This window comes from Neophocaena asiaeorientalis, unplaced genomic scaffold (assembly GCF_003031525.2).
Source record: "Neophocaena asiaeorientalis asiaeorientalis breed wild unplaced genomic scaffold, Neophocaena_asiaeorientalis_V1.1 scaffold134, whole genome shotgun sequence".
Taxonomy (NCBI): Eukaryota; Metazoa; Chordata; class Mammalia; order Artiodactyla; family Phocoenidae; genus Neophocaena; species Neophocaena asiaeorientalis.
Genome location: NW_020185339.1, coordinates 24,168,795 through 24,189,201, shown reverse-complemented (window position 1 = coordinate 24,189,201; position 20,407 = coordinate 24,168,795). Strand labels below are relative to the sequence as shown.

Sequence of the window (20,407 nt, the reverse complement as noted above, 5' to 3'; positions counted from 1 at the left end):
CACTTAAGGGTTTTACTAGGAATCTACAGGGCAACCAGCTGGGAATAACAAAACAAGCAAAAACAACACGTTTAGGAAGTTAGAAAAAGCCCTAAGAGGTGGAATACTGAAAACGCAAGTGTTTTAGAACTCTCATTCTCTTAAATCTCTGTGAACACTTCCCCTAGGTGCCATCAAAGCCTGTTGTTAAACAATAGTGCCATCTTCAGTGGGAGTCCCGTCTCTAGATTGGGAGGCTGTAAACGGATAATCCTTCAGAAGTCTGGCTGCTCAGTTAGCCCATGCTGCACAGACTCCTGATCTCCTTCCACACCCGCTCTGCCCCTCCCCGTTCTCGCAGCACCTGAGGACGAGTGGACTGGCCGGGCCGGTCCCTCCTGCCACTCCAGGTATCCGGGGAAGGGCGTACCCGCCCTTAACGCAATCTCCCCGACTCGCCTCCGCTCGGCTCCACCCTGCCCTGCAGCCTCCAAACACACTTCCCCGCCGTAGCTCCGCCCCTTCTCTCTTAGCCCGTCCCTCTCTATTACGGGTTCTCGCTCAGCGCTCCTGGTGATTGTGGTTTTTCCGGGAGAGACCACGCTTCTACTCACGCTCTCCAACGGCTCCGCCTTCCCGCCGGAGCCTGACCCTTCCCAGCGTGCTCGGCGATTCCGGCGTGCGAGGCCCTCGGAGGGCAAGGCCCCAGGGCCTGGCTTAGGGACGCGAAAGGCAGGCTGGGAATTGTAGTTTGATAGCCCGTGAGGGGGGCTAGAGGCTGGCTGTAGGAGGGACTCGTTGTCCCAGCGTGCCCTGCGCCTCAGCCCGCGCGCTCGCAGTTTCTCGCTCTCGCCCGCCCTCCGCTCCTTAGCTTGCTCGCGCTTTTGCTCGCGCTCTCCTCGCGGATCGAAGGGACTGTGGCTACAGCCTGTGGCTGGGAAGGGCGACAGAGGCGGCGGTTCAGGAGAAACGAAGCTGCAGTGGTGGTGGTGGTGGGAAAATGTCGGGCGAGGACGAGCAGCAGGAGCAAACTATCGCCGAGGACCTGGTCGTGACCAAGTATAAGATGGGGGGCGACATTGCCAACCGTGAGTGCGGCCTCAGGGGTCCGGAGATCGAGGCTGGGAGGGAGGGGCAAGGGGGACGGTGTTGAGCTGGCCCCTGAGGGGCTGGAGCGGTGGGGTCATGCAGTGTGGGCTAGTGAGGGCCCCGCGCAGGTCTGCTGGAGGTGGCGTGGTGGGGAGGCTCCGTGTCACGCCTGGGACCTGAGAGCCTAGGCCTGGGCTGGAGTCTCTGGAGATGCGGGCGGGCGAGCGGGCGGCCGGGAGGGGCGGAGAGCTGGGCCTCCGGCCGGCTCCAGCCCTAGGCGGTTGGTAAGGAGGCGAGGCGTATCTCTTGCCCCTCACCCTTCAGTCCGGATCTCTGTCTCTGATTTTGGCAGCAACGAAGCCATCTCGAAAAGGAAGAGCCCCTCTATTTTGTAGCGGCTCTCCGCCGTCAGGAGCCTAGCCGGCACGTGTTGCCAGGTCCCCTGCGGATCGCCGGCTCCCTCCGCTGTGGTCCCTGACACCAGCTTCCCTACCACGTGCTTTGTTGTAGTTTTTCGTTCTTTACTTCAGCTCCTTCCTTGATGGGGGCCGCCTTCTACTCTTGGGCCAGCTCAGGGACCGTTGGAGGGCATCCCATAACTCTTGGAGATGTATCTCACTGTTCTCGAAGTTATTCATCACTACCTCCAATCTGCGCAGATGGCTTTAGTTAGTCGTCAAATTTGATTGTTCTCAAGGGTTTCACAACTTTAGGAGTGTTTTGAGGTCCTCCCCCCAGCTAGGCAAACCTGTGAATAGTACTGTTAAAGGGGGGACTGATGTTAGAATCTCAGAATATTAGGGCTGTGCTCTGACTTACTCAGTAGCCGCCTGCCACTCTGGACAGATGTCTCACTTTCTGACTTCTCTCTTTCCAATTTAAAACCCAGTTAGGGGGACAGAAAGTGCTTGTCTTTGGGCTTTTAAATGGTTTTGACAGTAAAGATAGGCATTTAGGATGCCTTTGATCCTATGGCTGAAAACCTGAGTTTTTCAGACTTCCAAAGAATCACCAAAACTTGGATCACAGAAATCAAATCTGAAGTCCAGGATGGGCCACGGAGAGGGTATCTGGTGAACAAAACAATGCTTTATAACATAATGGACATGTAGTGGTTTGAATCAGAAAAAAAATTTTTTCCCTCTTGCAGTTTATAACTTCTGAGGCACTTGTGATTCCAGATACCAGTTTGAAACTCTTTTGGGTCACATACCTGTTTGAAACCTGCTAAAAGCAGAGCTTGCTGAAGCCCAGGGACCTTAGTTTAAGTCTCCTTGACTTGTTATTTGAAGAAATAAGTCTACATAAATTGGGATTACTGACATCTAATTGGGGTGTCTGGGAAGGGAAGAAGGTAGCATTTAACAGTGCATCAGCTTAGAGTCAGCAATTGCATGTCTACCTTCCTGTTGTCCCTGACGCCTATAAATTTCCTCCAGGCTGCTTTGCATGTATGTTGGATACCTTGGTGAGAACCCCCTTAAAGTTCATAATCCTGTCCTACCACACCACAGATACCATCTTTGAAAGTCTCTCTTGCCTAAGGAGACAGATGTCTCCCAGTTGTCACACTATATAAGAGAGGAAAGGGAGTGTTGGCTTTTTTATTTCAGGAAAGGAAGGTAGAGATTTCGAGATTATAGGGAGGTACATTGCAAGAGACAAAACTTATTCCCTCTTTCATCCTTTGAGCAATGGCACTAGGGAATATTAGAAACTCTAAGTCCAACTTCTAGGTGTTTCTTGGATGGTAACTTAGACAACACATGCAGGACTGATACGGGGTTCTGTTCCCAGGGGTACTTCGGTCTTTGGTGGAAGCATCCTGTTCAGGTGTGTCGGTACTGAGCCTGTGTGAGAAAGGTGATGCCATGATAATGGAAGAGACAGGGAAGATTTTCAAAAAAGAAAAAGAAATGAAGAAAGGTAAAAACAATCCCCCACGAATTTCCTAAGTTTGACCCTTATTCAGTCCTGTTTGTTTTATTGTAATGATGCAACCCCTACCCCAGCACTCATTGAGATATTTGGAAATTTGGAATGGCAAGGGGGATTCAAGCAGTTTCCCACCCAATCCAAACTGATCAAACTTAAGCAAGACCCTGAAGAAAATCCACTCATCTTTCTGAGGGGCAACAGGGCTCCAAGAGAGTGAGCAAGGCAGTAAGGCTGATTGTCTCTTTACAGGTATTGCCTTTCCCACCAGCATTTCAGTAAATAACTGTGTATGTCACTTCTCCCCTTTGAAGAGCGACCAGGACTATATTCTCAAGGAAGGTGACTTGGTAAAAATGTAAGCTTAAACTATTTTAGAGCACTTGTCTTCTTCCTAAGCATTCACAGTAGTGCCAGTTGCTAATGCTGTACTCTGCTCTTGCCTTTCAGCGACCTTGGGGTCCATGTGGATGGCTTCATCGCTAATGTGGCTCACACTTTTGTGGTTGATGTAGCTCTGGTAGGTGGACCACTTTGAACGCTGTTCAGCCAGTGGGGAGTGGGGGAGGGCACACTGCTGCTTGCTTCTTATCCCCAGCCCCACCACCACGCAAGTTTTGAGGGAGTATTTAGAGAAATGAAAGGGGAAAGGGTGTTTTCTCTCCTGACCACTGGCTGCGTAATGGACACAAACAGATATTAACTGAAAGACCAGCTGTGTTAAAGAGCTTTCCAGGAAGGCACTCACTGCATTTCCTTATCTACAGGGGACCCAAGTAACAGGGCGGAAAGCAGATGTCATTAAGGCAGCTCACCTTTGTGCTGAAGCTGCCCTACGCCTGGTCAAACCTGGAAACCAGGTAAGCTGTTGAGTCCAACTCCAAAGCTTGTTAGAGCCAAAGATGCGTTATGCATCTACAGCTATTCTATACTGAAAGAGAAGAAGCAGGAATTAAAGAGTAATACCAAAGAGCAGTTAAATCTGAGTGCCTACCTTAGATGGTATCGTGCTAGGTGTAAGGGGATATGTGGTCCCTTTCTCATGGAGCCTATAGAGATCCTTTTTCATATTTTGGATGTGCATCTTTCCCCAAAATAATTTGAGATAGAGAGCTTACAATAAAACACAGATACCACAGTTTTAAAACTCAATTTTAAAAGCTTATAAAACAAAAATCATAATAGTACCAGTAAATTGGTGGCAAAGAGGCCAAAGCCCCTTGCAAGACAATATTAGGAAGCCCAGGGATCATAAACTGCTCATGAATTCATACAATTTAGTGTGTTAGACTATTAATGGAGATTTTTCTCTAACACTTAGATTTCAGAGACCTGTTCAATACTTAAAGCATCCTCTTTTTTTCTGTGCTCTCTTTACACTTTTCATCAGTTTGTCCCCATTGTAACTTAATTGCATCATTTTTACTTAGACCTCTGTTGTAGGTTTCTTACAGTGGTACCTACTTCATAGAGCTACCATAAAGCACTTTGAACGTACTTGGCACATAGTAAGCCCTTGTGTCAGCTATTATTAATTCGCACGTTAATTATTTTTATTATTTATATACTGTGTCTTTTCATTATTTATATTGTGTCTTTTCACTGAAAGGTACTGTTAATATAGTGGCTGTTGTCTAGCTGTGACATTAGACTTTCTGGATTCTCACCCTGTTGCCACCCCATACTGATTTTAAATAACTTCAAGTTCAAATTTCCTCATCTGTAAAGTGGGGAAAATTAAATTGTGCCTTATTATCACATGGCTGTGAAGATTGAGATCATCCATGTAAAAAAGAGTTTCTATACCCTTTCAACAGGTTAGAATTCCAAGTATAATGGACTAAACACTATGGTCAGAAAACCTGGGTTTATACCAGGTTCGTTTGGTTAACTGGTTTAACCCTGGGCAAATCATATAACCTTTCTGAGCCTCAGTTTCCTCCTCTAGATTGGGTTGTAGATCTGCACTATTCACCTTAGAGAATCGTTATCTAAGTAGACCATCTTCATGAAAGTGCTTTGTAAAATGGTATGCAAATGTAATTTCTAGGTTGTAGGGATGATAGGGCCTATGAAATGAAAAACCAATGAGAATCATTGCACTTGCTTGAGGATATTAGATCTCTCAGTTCTTTTATGCTTCTTGTTCTCATGGTAGACAACTTACTAGCCCGTGTATCTTATCTTTTATTTGCTCTTGTACTTCTAGAACACACAAGTGACAGAAGCCTGGAACAAAGTTGCCCACTCATTTAATTGCACACCAATAGAAGGTGAGACTTCACATAGTAGGGTTGGGGGTCTAAGTATGAGTGGTTTTGCAAAATTAAGACTTTTGCTCCCTTGAGGATCCATCTTGGCCCTGACATAATCCAAGCCAAAAACCTCAGTGCCCTGTGTTTCCATAGCCAGGCACTTTGCTCTCATTGTCTGCTCCATGATTCTACTTGGGTGGGTGGGTTGGAAACCTTTTGGGATTCTAGGTGAGTGGTACCATAGACTTTGTCCAATCTGCAGGTATGCTGTCACACCAATTGAAGCAGCATGTCATCGATGGAGAGAAAACCATTATCCAGAATCCCACAGACCAGCAGAAGTAGGTGCCCTGTATCCCACCCTGTACCTTCTGTCATACCAGACTACTCATGAATTTATCCTTCCATACTCCAGGCTAATCTTATCTACTTTCTACTCTAAACTCCAGGAATTACTTATTGCTCTTTATGGTTCCCTTTCTGTTCCTTTTAGGAAGGACCATGAGAAAGTTGAATTTGAGGTACATGAAGTATATGCTGTGGATGTTCTCGTCAGCTCAGGAGAGGGCAAGGTGAGGAATGTTTACCAGAGCTAGCGGGGCCGGGGGCGGCTGAGGGTGTGTTCCAAGAGCACCAGACCAAAATGTGATCTTTTTTAGGCCAAGGATGCAGGACAGAGAACCACCATTTACAAAAGAGACCCTTCTAAGCAGTACGGCCTGAAAATGAAAACTTCTCGTGCCTTCTTCAGTGAGGTTGAAAGGCGTTTTGATGCCATGCCTTTTACTTTAAGGTACTACTGCACTTCCAAGCTCAGGGCTTGGAACCAGTCTGACCCATAGACCACACACCCCAGGAGCACTCTTTATTTATTTATTTATTTACTTTAAATTTATTTTATTTATTTATTTTTGGCTGCATTGGGTCTTCCTTGCACGCGTGCTTTCTCTAGTTGCGGCGAGCGGGGGCTACTCTTCGTTGCGGAGCACGGGCTGTAGTCACGTGGGCTTCAGTAGTTGTGGCTCGCGGGCTCTAGAGCGCAGGCTCAGTAGTTGTGGTGCCAGGACTTAGTTGCTCCGTGGCATGTGGGAAGTTCCCAGCCCAGGGCTCGAACCCGTGTCCCCTGCATTGGCAGGCAGATTCTTAACCTCTGTGCCACCAGGGAAGCCCCCAGGAGCACTCTTCCTTCCCTCACCTTTCCCTCCCTCTCTCTCCTCTCCTGCCTAGACTTGTAGCTCCAGCCTGTGTGCATGCCTTCTCCCCTCTTCCATCTCCCTCTCATAGAAGGTAGTGTAAAAAAGCAATCCTACGCATGATTTCTGCCTGAGGGTAGGAGTTATTTAAAAACATGAGCAAAAAAAAAAAAAACATGAGCAAAATGGTAAGACATGATAAGGAGATAAGGATACCTGAATTTGTCTCTCCCTCCCCAGAGCATTTGAAGATGAGAAGAAGGCCCGCATGGGTGTGGTGGAGTGCGCCAAACACGAACTACTACAACCATTTAATGTTCTCTATGAGAAGGAGGGTGAGTTCTAAGAAGAGAGTTGTACTTTGGAGCCCCTGATTATGGTCCCCTCCTCCCTATAGCTCACAGAAAAGAGGATGGATGACAAGGGAACATTTTATCAAAATACTTTGTTTCTCTCATAGGTGAATTTGTTGCCCAGTTTAAATTTACAGTTTTGCTTATGCCCAATGGCCCCATGCGGATAACCAGTGGTCCCTTTGAGCCTGACCTTTATAAGTCTGAGATGGAGGTCCAGGATGCAGAGCTCAAGGTTAGTGTGGGATGGAAAGGGGCGGGCACGTGGCACTTGTCTTGGGAGTGAGGAATAAGTGATGGGAAGATCCTGAAGAGAGCTACAGTGCCGAGAGTAGCACTTGGTGTTTGCTCCACATTCCTCAAAATTTGTTTTCCTTCTATATGTTCCAGGCCCTCCTCCAGAGTTCGGCAAGTCGGAAAACCCAGAAAAAGAAAAAAAAGAAGGTTCGTTACAGTCATCCCTCTCTGGCAGGGTGAACCTGATCCCTCTTTATTCCACCTTCCTGGGTCATGGTGGGTGTGTAGATTTCTGTATGTCCTTATTTCTCCCCGTCTCAGCCCTGACCTAGAGAATTAGGATATTTTTGTCCTTGGTCCCCCAGACACTACCCTAAGTTGTTGGAAACTGACATGTCTTCTCCCTCTCCTTTCCATGAATGTAGGCCTCTAAGACTGCAGAGAATGCCACCAGTGGGGAAACTTTAGAAGAAAATGAAGCTGGGGACTGAGGTGGGTCCCATCCCCCCAGCTTGCCACTCCTGCCTCATCCCCTTCCCACCACACCCCAGGCTCTGTGAAATGCAGTTCGTCTTCTCCACCCAGGACCACCAGCAGAGCGGGGTCTCCCTGTCCTCGTCCCAGTCCCCCAACCCAGCCCCCTTCCAACAACAACCAGCTCCAACTGACTCTGGTCTTGGGAGGCCAGGCTTCCCAGCCATCGAAGACTACTTTAAATAGAAAAGAGAAATTGAATAATAAAATCAGGAGTCAAAATCCATCGTCTTCAAGCCCCTCTTTCTAGCCTTTTTCTACTATTCTCTGCTTGGTCGAGGTTTATGACCCTACAACAGAACGGGGAAGAGGCTAAAGTAGCCACCACCACTAAAAACTCAGCTGAAATTTTTTTATACCACTCCAGTGTCAGCATTTTCCCATCTGTTGGGGCTTGTTCCTCTCTCTTTTCCCACTCTCCCCAAGTATTTTATCAGGGCTCAAAATAGAGGAGCTATTCTTCAGACTGTTTTTCTTCACATGTGGCAGATTCCTTCTATGATCCAGGCTGTCTAGTCAGGCCCCTCCCATTTTTAGGAGCTGGAGCCTGCGCTTACCAAGGGATTCTCATCTATCAAATGGATCCTCATTTGTAAATCTTTGTAGTCAATTTTGTTCTGCAGGACATTTTTTTCCCCCTCCACAAGGCTGTAAAGAAGTAATCCATCTCAACCATGTCCATTTCTTTGGACTCAGTGGGATTCCTCCCTTGCTCTATCTTAGAAACTTGAGTCGGAAGCTCCACTGTGGTTTTGTTCCCTGTTTGAAATATTTTGACCTCCCTTTCTTGAAAGAAAGACCTGGAACCAGAGGAGCAGACTGATTGAAGAGACAATACTCCTGGCTTTCTGAAGCTGTGGACTTGGATGAATTGCTAGGGGTTTGGAGAGAAAGTTGACGAATTTCAGTACCTCTGGCATGCTGTCCCAGGGAACTAGGGCTCCCGCTAACTTACAAGGTTTTTAAACACATTGAAAATGACATGGCGTTAAAATAAATTTGGATTTGCTCATAATCATGTGTCTTTGTTTGCTGCTCTTATTTGATGGCGGTGGGAGAGTGTGAGTTGAAGTGATCATTTGGAATCTGTTTTGTTTTGTTTTGTTTGGCATGCAGAATCTTAGTTCCCCAACCAGGGATTGAACCCATACGGAATCTTAACAACTGGACTGCCAGGGAAGTCCCTGGAACCAGTTTTCTATAGCCATATTTTACCTTTCTAAAACAAGGAATACCTTGAGTTGGGGGGACATAAATCCTGAGTTCTCTGAAAAGAGTACGTTTTCTATGGGAGTTTGTGATTTAGTTTTCTGACGTAAAAACATAAACCTTGCTGCCGACACTGTTCAGGACATTAATGTTTACTGCAAAAAGTAAGAACACTGTATGCAAGTGATTATCTTGATTTAGGAAGCCAGGAAGAATGCGTTTAGTGTTATGCAATTTTTCAGGGCCAGCCTGAGATTGGATGGGAAATTTGTATTAGAGCTTCTTACGTATGAGGCATTGCTGACCTGAAGATACTATGCTGAGTGAAACTGAACACATCCCTTCATGAGAACTTACAGACAGTGGGCGATCAACAGGTGAGATCCCAGTGGATTTGATATAAAAATAATCCTGGGGTTTTTTGTTTTCAAACACATTACCTTCTGATGGTGACAATACTAGAACCGCTTAGGCACTTGGAACAAGGGCCCTAAATTTAGAAACCTTGTTTTTCCAGAGCTAAAAAGTGAAATTTTATAAAGGGAAACCACTAAAAAAGGGATTATAACAAGCCATACCGTATCTTACAGTGAATAAGGTGAAGTCTGTATGATGAAGAGTTCTCTTTCATCCTTCATAACTGTAGCCAAATCTTTGGGTGTCTTTTCCGGGTACTTCTGACCTAACCATACCGTGAGACTGGGAAGTTGTCTTGCCACCAAATACCATTCTTGCCCTAAAGAAATGTGTACCTCATCTTGCTTCCCCTCTGTCAATTGATTTGATCTTCACCCTATGCAGAAGGAGAATCACTTAAGTATTTTCTGAACAAGATGCATCGTGGCCAGGAATATAGTGACAATCTGCCTCAGGCATTGTAGAGAAAGACCGGACTTGGCTAGGAAAAGAGTTTATCTTCGATAGTTACAAAGTTCTCTGTAGTATGACAGCTTTCTCGACTCCTCACTTTACATCCTTTCAATGTTCTGAAATCTTAGGACCTTTGTAAGTTCCAAGATCGAATCTCCCTGCAGCAATTTAGTTCAGAAAATAAGGTAAACCAGTAAAACAAATCAGGAGTTTTTTTGTTCAATCTGCACCTATCCATAGTAAAATGGAGGATATCGCCAGCAAACTGCAACTCCCATGAAGCAATGAGAGGGAAGGCGGAAGTAGCTGCCCGTTGCTCGTTTGCACCTCTAGGTCTCTTATTGGAAACATGTGCTCATATTCAAATAATACAGTATACTCATAATAAAACTGGGGAAAGGGGAATTTTGTAACTCAAACTCAAAATATTGTTTTCCAACAGAACTTTCCTAATTCAATCACTTCTCCGGTACCTAAGGCCGAAACCTATTGTTGTTCCCCTCGGGCAGCCCCGCCCCTAGGGGCAGGGCGAGACAGCGGAAATGACGACATGAGCGTTCCATTAAATATCCGTAGGCGGGCCTCTAGCCCTCTCTCGGCCTTAGCGCCATCGTCGGAGGTGGGTGTCTCTGCTGCCGTGTTCGGATTCCGAGTACAATCCACTAACATCTGATCTCTGCACTTACCATCGTTATAGCAAACTAACTGCAGACTTTTTTTTCTTTCCCCGTAGAAACCTCCGCGCCATGAGAGCGAAGGTAAGCAATCCTTGGCAGTGATCTGAGGCTAAGAATTGGCGATTGTGGGGGTAGACCTTGGCAAGGGAAGTCCGCCATCGTTCCGGGATCGCTGGGTTCTCAAGGGTGCCCAAGATATGTTGGGAGAGGAAGGATAGTTTGGGGAGAAGCAAAGGAAGTGGTGGGTACGTGCTGTGGTCAGACAGGCTGGGAGTGCGAGAGAGGGCGGGAGTAGAAGAGCGCATGCGGGATTCGGGGTTTTACGTCTGGGATCCCGGTGGGAGTCCAAATTGTTGATGTGGTTACTCATATAATGCTCTTCATATCCCTGCCTAAACTTGTTACTAAAACTAATGATGCCTTGTTTTATTCTCTGCCTCTGGTTATGATCGGTTGCCAGTGGAGGAAGAAGCGAATGCGCAGGTATGCTGAAACGTTTCCAGTACAGGAGGGGGGAAGTGGAGCGCGCCTTGGATAAAACTTGGAACATTTGGTTTAGAAATCTAAAACAACTTTAGGTGAAAAACGTTATGAGCATTGACTGGCCAAAGCCAGGAGTTGGGACACAAGACGGTAGCATCGTATTGTTGATTTTACCCGTGCCTTGTATTGTGTCTAGATGTAAAATGGGAGGGAAAGACTGAACTCGGGTTTGTGGGCAGGAGGTATATTCTTATGTCTGGTTTTCAGGCTGAAGCGCAAAAGAAGAAAGATGAGGCAGAGGTCCAAGTAAACTTGTACACCCATGGAAGCCACAGGAGCAGAAACAAGGGAAGCCAGAGGTCAGGGACGCTGGTACAAATTGTTGGACTGCTTGCCTACTGTCTAGAATTTGTCTCAGTGGATCTGGAACATCGATGGCCGTTCTGATCGCCTCGACCGCCTTTGAGAGACCCACCTTGCTCGTATCAAAACGGCCCCTTTTGGCCCTTTGCCCTGGACCTTTGACATATTGGACTAGTTCTGTTCTCAGTTGTGGCTGAATGTAACATGTAACAATAAATCATATCTTTTGCTGTCCTAGCTGAAGAAAAAAATTCGTCTTGTGTGTTATGTGGTTTTTATGGTTCCATTGGATGGGGATTCTGTACCAGTACAGTCGACCTCTCTACCCCGTGATGTAGAGGAAGTCAAGCAAGCTCCTTAGGCTGCAAGTCGGGTGTGGGGGTTCTGGCCCTCAGAGCTGCTGGAGCATTGGGTGGCCCTTACTTCCTGGAAAGGGTGTTACGTCAAGGGAGAGTTTTCAAGCTGATCTCGCGGGCATAGGAGCAAAAAGTGGTTCCCCACCTCCCTTGTCTAGGCCTGCATTACAAAGTCTCGTTTTGGGGGCTCTTGGCTGTTGGGTCAGGTTGCCATGGTGACACGCAAAGCTTGCTGGGAACTTCCTGCGGCTTGTCGCGCAAGTACTTCGCGCACCATAGAGTGTGGTTCCGGGTCTGCTGGCTAGAGTGTCATTTCTTCCGCAGGAAGCGGAAGGGCGATAGAGTAGGCGGCTCTTTGTCGAAGCTAGAGGACCGGCAGGCGGCAGCAGCAACTACGGCGGCGGCGGCAGGTGAGGGAGGCGGGAGACTTAGGTGGAGGCCGCGCCCGGAGGGGAGGAGTCGGGGCCGGCCCAGCGGCTGGGCTCGGCCGGGCTACACGAGGCCCCCCAGGACCGACTTGGCTCTTCCTCACGTATCAGGGCCGAGTCCCTTTTCTGACTGACCCCGCTTCGCGAGCAAATGCCAGCTCTGTGACGTCACAGCCCTGCCCATCCCCTCTGCTTGATGTCACCTGGAGTCCCCTTCCCCGCTTCACTAAGTGCTCCCTTTAGTGTCCTATTCACCTGGTCCCCGGCTGAGCTCCGGCGACACTGCACAGAACCTGCCAGGCTAGAGACATGCTGCGGTAAACTCCTAGGACTTTTTTCGCAAACTCTGGGGTGTTGAGAAGCGTCACAGTCACCGCCCTCAAGTCTAATCCGCCATCCCATTGCACTGTCAGTCGCTGCCCTTGCACGGCTCCCTGTTCGGAGTTCCTAACCCCAACGCTAGGCCGGGCTTTGATCCCCACATCCTCCTTCACCTTGAGACGGGGTGCCCCTCACCCTTTGTTCACTTAGGGCTGGTTTTCCAACCCGTCCTCCTAGGCTCTCCAAATTAGTTCTGTACCTTACTACTCTCTTCTTACTGGCAGCTTCTCCCTTTGACAGGGGAAGTTCAATTTGAATCCTAAGGAAATCTTGACGTGCCCAGAGCTCTTGCCATTTTGTCAGACTTCATTCTTATAACAACCACCCCGTAGTTCTCCATTCCTACCCCGTCTCACACCCAAGTCTCTGTTTTTCTCCTGTTCAGAACCCAGCAGTGATGTGGAGGTGGAGACCCACAGGAGCCCCGGACTTCACCTGAGCTACCTCAGGTATCAAACAATCCTGGGAAAGTTGGGTGGGGAGGAATATCAGATATGATTATCAGCTTCTGGTGGGACTTGTAACACGGGTCAGGCTTGGATAGATGCCATTTATTTTTCAGGTCATTTCCCTTTAGTGAAAATTTGTGTCTTCTCTTTTCCCACTCTTTTTTCCTTGATTTTTTCTGTCTTTCTGAGACTACCTCCCTTTGGAGGAAGATGACCCCTCTTTTACAGATTTTCTTGCAACTCTGGCCTGTGACCTAGTCGGTTCATTTTAGGGTTCATTTTGCCTTGAAGGCAAAGTCAAGGCAATGAACCGGGTGGTTGGGGGCGGTCAAGGCCAAAGAAATTGGAAAGATTCCCTTATACTCAAGGGGAAACAATATGAAGGTTTCCTATTTGAACAGCAGGGGGAGCCTGAAAAGGCTAGGAAAGGCTTAGGAGGTCAGACACGTGGTAGCAGGGACTCCTAGTCTTGGTGGTGGTGGGGAGAGGACAGCGCTAGAACCAGGGCAGTGGACTGACGTTCTTGAGCTCTTTTGGGAAAGAGGAGACTTTAAAAGCTTTTATAGAGTCTGTAAGTAAAGAGCATCTTTATAGGGCAAGGAATGGTGTGGTTTGATGTCAGTGGGATCTTCCGATGGAGGGATAGGAGGGGTATAGAATGGGGACAGAAAGGTCACTTGTTCCTGTGAAAGTAACTCCTTCTTATTGCCTTGATCTTGCCACAAATGGTTTTGTCCTTTTGAGGTCTATAAGTAGAGATTCCAGCTGTAGAACTCTTCCCCTGAAATGGAGGGGGAGGGGGCTGACCACCCTAGAGTTGAGAATAATGGTAATATGGGAGAGAATACCAAAAAATGACAGGTTTAGGTATTGCCCTAAAGCTGGTGATACCAGTCTTTTTACTCAGGATTTCCTGAGGTCTAGAGATCTGATACTTCACAGAGTCCTCACCTGAGATCCCATGGAAGAGGGGGTCAGGGAAGTAATGTCACCAGTACTCCATTATCCACGGCCCTTAGTAGCTCATCAGCTTATCTTAGCCACTGTTCCCAGTCTCCTCTTAGCCTAATGAGACACCAACAGCAGTTTTAATTTTGATTCCACAACTTTAATAAGGTCAGTTCAGAAGGGGAAATAAAATCCAACACTGTTCTCTCCCTGCTCCCTCCTTGGCATATCACCATTAGTGAGATGAGGTAGCTTCACCCCAGCTCCCTCCCTCCGACAGCCAGGCAAGTGTGAATCATTCTGACCTAGACCAGGTGCACAGGGCCTGGGCAAGACTTCTGACAAGCCAGCCAGTCCAGGCAGAATTCTTATCCGTTAGATTCTCCATCTCCAGAGCCATTATGCCTCTGGCCTGCCTCTTGCTGGACTGCCTGCCATACAGTCAGCAAGAGTTTGGCCCCACTGGAGGACTCCTGTTTGACACAGCTCTCCTCTTTCCTAGCAGTCACCAAGGGTGGCAAGAAAAGGAAGAAAGCCCTGAGTTGGGGGGGACCAGGATGCCTGACCGGGACAGCTATGCCAACGGCACTGGGAGCAGCGGTGGAGGCCCTGGAGGCGGTGGCAGCGAGGAGGCCAGTGGGACAGGGGCAGGCAGTGGCGGGGCCAGCTCAGATGCTATCTGTAGAGACTTCCTGAGGAATGTGTGCAAGCGAGGCAAGCGTTGCCGCTATCGCCATCCGGACATGAGTGAGGTGTCCAACTTGGGGGTGAGCAAAAACGAGTTCATCTTCTGCCATGACTTCCAGAACAAGGAGTGTAGCCGCCCAAACTGCCGATTCATCCATGGCTCCAAGGAGGATGAGGATGGCTATAAGAAGACAGGAGAACTGCCCCCTCGGCTGAGGCAGAAAGTGGCAGCCGGCCTGGGCCTTTCACCAGCTGACCTACCAAATGGGAAGGAGGAGGTCCCTATCTGCCGTGACTTTCTCAAGGGTGATTGCCAGAGAGGCGCCAAGTGCAAGTTCCGTCACTTGCAGCGAGATTTTGAGTTTGATGCCCGAGGTGGAGGAGGTGCTGGTGGTGGGGGCTCAACAGGCCCAGTTCCCCCAGGACGACGTCATGACCTCTATGATATCTACGACCTCCCTGACAGGGGCTTTGAGGACCATGAGCCAGGCCCCAAGCGCCGGCGAGGTGGATGCTGCCCCCCAGATGGCCCCCATTTTGAATCATATGAATACAGCCTGGCTCCACCCCGAGGGGTGGAGTGCAGGCTACTAGAGGAAGAGAATGCCATGCTCAGGAAGCGGGTAGAGGAGCTAAAGAAGCAGGTCAGCAACCTTCTGGCCACCAACGAGGTACTGCTGGAACAAAATGCCCAGTTCCGCAATCAGGCTAAGGTCATGACCCTGAGCTCCACTGCACCAGCAACTGAGCAGACTCTGGCCCCCACCGTGGGCACTGTCGCCACTTTTAACCATGGCATCGCCCAGACTCACACTACTCTCAGCAGCCAGGCTCTACAGCCTCGCCCCGTGTCCCAGCAAGAGCTGGTGGCCCCCGCGGGAGCTCCAGCCGCTCCCCCAGCTAATGCTGCACCGCCTGCCGCTCCACCACCACCACCCCCACACTTGAACCCAGAGATCACGCCACTGTCGGCTGCTCTGGCTCAAACAATTGCCCAGGGAATGGCACCCCCACCTGTCTCCATGGCTCCTGTGGCTGTATCTGTGGCTCCTGTGGCTGTATCGATGGCCCAACCCTTGGCAGGAATCACAATGAGCCACACCACCACTCCCATGGTGACTTACCCCATCGCCTCCCAGAGCATGCGTATCACAGCCATGCCACACTGATGGGGCTAATGGACATTCCCCTGGTATAGCCTCCCAGGGCTGGGGTCGAGGGGCCCTTACCTACCCACTCGCCTAGCCCTCCCAGGCCCTGTCCAAAGGGCTCACTCATGAACTAGGACAAGAGACTACAGGAGTTTGCTTCTGAGCAGGGGTTGGGTTGGTGTGTTTTCTCTCACCTCCCTTTTATGAGGGTCCTCTTGTCCATCTTCCAGCCTCACAGAGGGGGCTTGCATAGGAGTGCAGACTGAAGCTAGCAGAGGAAGGACTGACTGAGGGGTTGTGTGTTCTCTGATGGGAATTTGGGGAACATCGTTGGTCTTGTCCTCTCTTCTGCACAGCTTCTGCACAGCACAGGTTCCAGCACTGGCTTTGGAAGAAAAAAATACCCTGTCCAGAGGGGAAGCCAGGAAAGATTGGGAAGTGGGTGGCCAGGAGAGAAGGCCTGATAGGAGCCTTCAGACAATTTGGGGCCTAGCTGAGTTGGACAATACAGGAACTGCTCCTGGGCCCATGGGAAGGCGGGGACCATAGTACTCCAGCCCAAAGACTAGGGGAGCATTCATTACCTTGGCTTGGCCTGGGCATCCATAGGGCAGGGCCCACCACGTTCCAAAGAAATAAAAAAATATATTTTTAACAAATGGAGGCAGTGAAAACTTGCTTAGATATTCTGTGTGGAAGATGGGAGCAGTAAATAGATCTCCCGCCAAAATGAAATAAAGACCCCACTCTCACATAGTGGTAAGGATGGATGGAGGCCAGTGAAGAAGGGTAGGGACCCAGAACAAGATCAGATGGGGCTTTGGGGAAGGTACGTTGTGAGGTAAAAACATTGGAGCCACCTAGTCTTGTTTAAAAATAGTCCCATCTGTTTTGGTTTCTATCTGCAGGAACTATTCCCAGGTTGCCTTAGTAACCAGGGCTCCTAGGGTCATTTAGGGGGTAGGTACTAAGAAGGGTGGATGTGCTGGGAAATGGGAATGGGATATGTATCGACAGATCCTTCCCTTATTCAAACAGAGCAGGGCAGGTGGCAGTTGCTCTCTGAGTTGACAGCAGTTGATGTAACCCCTACCCCATCCCTTCCTCAGTCACCAGTGCCTTAAGCCTTCAAGGCTTAAGAGGTGCTGGGGAAAGGAGAGTTCTGGGGACACAAGCCTCAGGGTTCGTCCCTTTCTTCCCCCTGCCTCCACATAGAACCACAGAGGTTTTAAATCCAATTAAGAGTTAGTAAGGCCAAGGGTCTCAGTAGCCAAACCTCACTTCCTCCTCAGCTCATGGCTGATGGAGGGGAAACAACTCAAGTGTCTAGTCTATGGGACAGTGGATTTGGGGGTAGAGAGAGTGATCCTGGTTTGTTCTTTCCCCATGATATCTGCTGCTACCTCTTGCTCTCTTGTCTGGTTGATCTCTCAGGTTACACCTGGGGTTGGAGATGGTAGGCTAGGTTAAGGCCAGTCATTTAAAAAAAGAGGGGGGGGGGCAGCGCTGCAGCACGAAAGACTAAAAATGGGCAAATACTGAAATATTGTTTGTGGATTCTAAAATTGGCTCCAAGGAGGATGAGGATGGCTATAAGAAGACAGGAGAACTGCCCCCTCGGCTGAGGCAGAAAGTGGCAGCCGGCCTGGGCCTTTCACCAGCTGACCTACCAAATGGGAAGGAGGAGGTCCCTATCTGCCGTGACTTTCTCAAGGGTGATTGCCAGAGAGGCGCCAAGTGCAAGTTCCGTCACTTGCAGCGAGATTTTGAGTTTGATGCCCGAGGTGGAGGAGGTGCTGGTGGTGGGGGCTCAACAGGCCCAGTTCCCCCAGGACGACGTCATGACCTCTATGATATCTACGACCTCCCTGACAGGGGCTTTGAGGACCATGAGCCAGGCCCCAAGCGCCGGCGAGGTGGATGCTGCCCCCCAGATGGCCCCCATTTTGAATCATATGAATACAGCCTGGCTCCACCCCGAGGGGTGGAGTGCAGGCTACTAGAGGAAGAGAATGCCATGCTCAGGAAGCGGGTAGAGGAGCTAAAGAAGCAGGTCAGCAACCTTCTGGCCACCAACGAGGTACTGCTGGAACAAAATGCCCAGTTCCGCAATCAGGCTAAGGTCATGACCCTGAGCTCCACTGCACCAGCAACTGAGCAGACTCTGGCCCCCACCGTGGGCACTGTCGCCACTTTTAACCATGGCATCGCCCAGACTCACACTACTCTCAGCAGCCAGGCTCTACAGCCTCGCCCCGTGTCCCAGCAAGAGCTGGTGGCCCCCGCGGGAGCTCCAGCCGCTCCCCCAGCTAATGCTGCACCGCCTGCCGCTCCACCACCACCACCCCCACACTTGAACCCAGAGATCACGCCACTGTCGGCTGCTCTGGCTCAAACAATTGCCCAGGGAATGGCACCCCCACCTGTCTCCATGGCTCCTGTGGCTGTATCTGTGGCTCCTGTGGCTGTATCGATGGCCCAACCCTTGGCAGGAATCACAATGAGCCACACCACCACTCCCATGGTGACTTACCCCATCGCCTCCCAGAGCATGCGTATCACAGCCATGCCACACTGATGGGGCTAATGGACATTCCCCTGGTATAGCCTCCCAGGGCTGGGGTCGAGGGGCCCTTACCTACCCACTCGCCTAGCCCTCCCAGGCCCTGTCCAAAGGGCTCACTCATGAACTAGGACAAGAGACTACAGGAGTTTGCTTCTGAGCAGGGGTTGGGTTGGTGTGTTTTCTCTCACCTCCCTTTTATGAGGGTCCTCTTGTCCATCTTCCAGCCTCACAGAGGGGGCTTGCATAGGAGTGCAGACTGAAGCTAGCAGAGGAAGGACTGACTGAGGGGTTGTGTGTTCTCTGATGGGAATTTGGGGAACATCGTTGGTCTTGTCCTCTCTTCTGCACAGCTTCTGCACAGCACAGGTTCCAGCACTGGCTTTGGAAGAAAAAAATACCCTGTCCAGAGGGGAAGCCAGGAAAGATTGGGAAGTGGGTGGCCAGGAGAGAAGGCCTGATAGGAGCCTTCAGACAATTTGGGGCCTAGCTGAGTTGGACAATACAGGAACTGCTCCTGGGCCCATGGGAAGGCGGGGACCATAGTACTCCAGCCCAAAGACTAGGGGAGCATTCATTACCTTGGCTTGGCCTGGGCATCCATAGGGCAGGGCCCACCACGTTCCAAAGAAATAAAAAAATATATTTTTAACAAATGGAGGCAGTGAAAACTTGCTTAGATATTCTGTGTGGAAGATGGGAGCAGTAAATAGATCTCCCGCCAAAATGAAATAAAGACCCCACTCTCACATAGTGGTAAGGATGGATGGAGGCCAGTGAAGAAGGGTAGGGACCCAGAACAAGATCAGATGGGGCTTTGGGGAAGGTACGTTGTGAGGTAAAAACATTGGAGCCACCTAGTCTTGTTTAAAAATAGTCCCATCTGTTTTGGTTTCTATCTGCAGGAACTATTCCCAGGTTGCCTTAGTAACCAGGGCTCCTAGGGTCATTTAGGGGGTAGGTACTAAGAAGGGTGGATGTGCTGGGAAATGGGAATGGGATATGTATCGACAGATCCTTCCCTTATTCAAACAGAGCAGGGCAGGTGGCAGTTGCTCTCTGAGTTGACAGCAGTTGATGTAACCCCTACCCCATCCCTTCCTCAGTCACCAGTGCCTTAAGCCTTCAAGGCTTAAGAGGTGCTGGGGAAAGGAGAGTTCTGGGGACACAAGCCTCAGGGTTCGTCCCTTTCTTCCCCCTGCCTCCACATAGAACCACAGAGGTTTTAAATCCAATTAAGAGTTAGTAAGGCCAAGGGTCTCAGTAGCCAAACCTCACTTCCTCCTCAGCTCATGGCTGATGGAGGGGAAACAACTCAAGTGTCTAGTCTATGGGACAGTGGATTTGGGGGTAGAGAGAGTGATCCTGGTTTGTTCTTTCCCCATGATATCTGCTGCTACCTCTTGCTCTCTTGTCTGGTTGATCTCTCAGGTTACACCTGGGGTTGGAGATGGTAGGCTAGGTTAAGGCCAGTCATTTAAAAAAAGAGGGGGGGGGGGCAGCGCTGCAGCACGAAAGACTAAAAATGGGCAAATACTGAAATATTGTTTGTGGATTCTAAAAACCACACATTGATAAGCCTAATGTTGATTTTCTGGCACAATTCTGGTTTATTAAAAGAGATGGTTTATGAGCATTTAGACAAATGTGATCATAGATATCAACATGAATTCATCCTAGCCAAACCCTGACAAGCTAACTTTATTATTTTTTTGCCAAGTATCTCTAAAGAGATAGATTTGGGAAACTGTAGATGTCGTATGTACTTTATTAATGTGCTCCAGCTAAAGACCACCAGGAATACACCTGCAATTGAACAAGTTGGGTTTAATGCTCATTGCAGTGATGGAGAAAGGATGCCATTTGGAACCACGGTGTGTCTTGCAAGAGGGTGTTAGAAGGACCCTACAGGACTTGAACTTCATTAAGTGAGTTGGGGGAAGGTTCAAGGAAGTGGAGCTTCACTCTAAATTGAGTGCTGTCAGGGAAGCAGGGAAAATTTTATAATTGCATATCTTTATCTTCTCTAGAAAAAGGGCAGACTAAAGTGAAGCTGAAGCTGCATTAGCTGGGAGAGGGGGATGTTTGGTGTTTTGTGGTTTGCACACTGACCTTGTCTAGTGCTTAAACAAAATTGTGAAGTGATCTTGTTTTTTGCCTCACTTCATCACAGTCACTGAGTAGTTTTGTCTGATATTGGTGTTTTGTGAGATTGTGTCCAACAGTACCTGTGAGCCCAGGTCAGATCCTAATAATTCCAAAGCCTA

The 20,407-nt window shown here is 49.1% G+C and overlaps 2 protein-coding genes and 1 long non-coding RNA gene across 6 annotated transcripts; all 3 read left to right on the top strand.

The window, feature by feature from the left end:
• Positions 1-788: 788 nt before the first annotated feature.
• On the top strand, positions 789-8,590 carry PA2G4 (proliferation-associated 2G4). Of its 2 annotated transcripts, none has more exons than XM_024737075.1 (14): positions 789-1,067; positions 2,866-2,994; positions 3,256-3,361; positions 3,454-3,523; positions 3,771-3,863; positions 5,213-5,276; positions 5,521-5,599; positions 5,752-5,830; positions 5,918-6,051; positions 6,692-6,786; positions 6,912-7,039; positions 7,195-7,248; positions 7,467-7,533; positions 8,374-8,590. In XM_024737075.1, the coding sequence occupies exons 1-13, from the start codon at positions 980-982 to the stop codon at positions 7,530-7,532; spliced, it is 1,185 nt and encodes a 394-aa protein (XP_024592843.1). In that variant the 5' UTR covers positions 789-979; the 3' UTR covers position 7,533; positions 8,374-8,590. The 2 variants fall into 2 exon arrangements, with proteins under 2 accessions (XP_024592843.1, XP_024592844.1); XM_024737076.1 differs by having other exon boundaries at positions 8,370-8,590.
• A 1,614-nt stretch (positions 8,591-10,204) lies between these two features.
• LOC112393972 (uncharacterized) lies at positions 10,205-11,430 on the top strand. Its single transcript, XR_003002073.1, has 4 exons — positions 10,205-10,273; positions 10,388-10,412; positions 10,792-10,814; positions 11,082-11,430. It is a non-coding gene; the product is annotated as an uncharacterized LOC112393972 (long non-coding RNA).
• A 437-nt stretch (positions 11,431-11,867) lies between these two features.
• ZC3H10 (zinc finger CCCH-type containing 10) lies at positions 11,868-19,892 on the top strand. Of its 3 annotated transcripts, none has more exons than XM_024736823.1 (4): positions 11,868-11,943; positions 12,728-12,791; positions 14,245-14,593; positions 17,154-19,892. In XM_024736823.1, exons 3-4 carry the CDS (start codon positions 14,297-14,299, stop codon positions 18,153-18,155), a joined length of 1,299 nt encoding a protein of 432 aa, XP_024592591.1. In that variant the 5' UTR covers positions 11,868-11,943; positions 12,728-12,791; positions 14,245-14,296; the 3' UTR covers positions 18,156-19,892. The 3 variants fall into 3 exon arrangements, with proteins under 3 accessions (XP_024592591.1, XP_024592590.1, XP_024592589.1); XM_024736822.1 differs by having other exon boundaries at positions 14,242-14,593; XM_024736821.1 differs by lacking the exon at positions 17,154-19,892 and having other exon boundaries at positions 14,242-16,232.
• Positions 19,893-20,407: the final 515 nt, after the last annotated feature.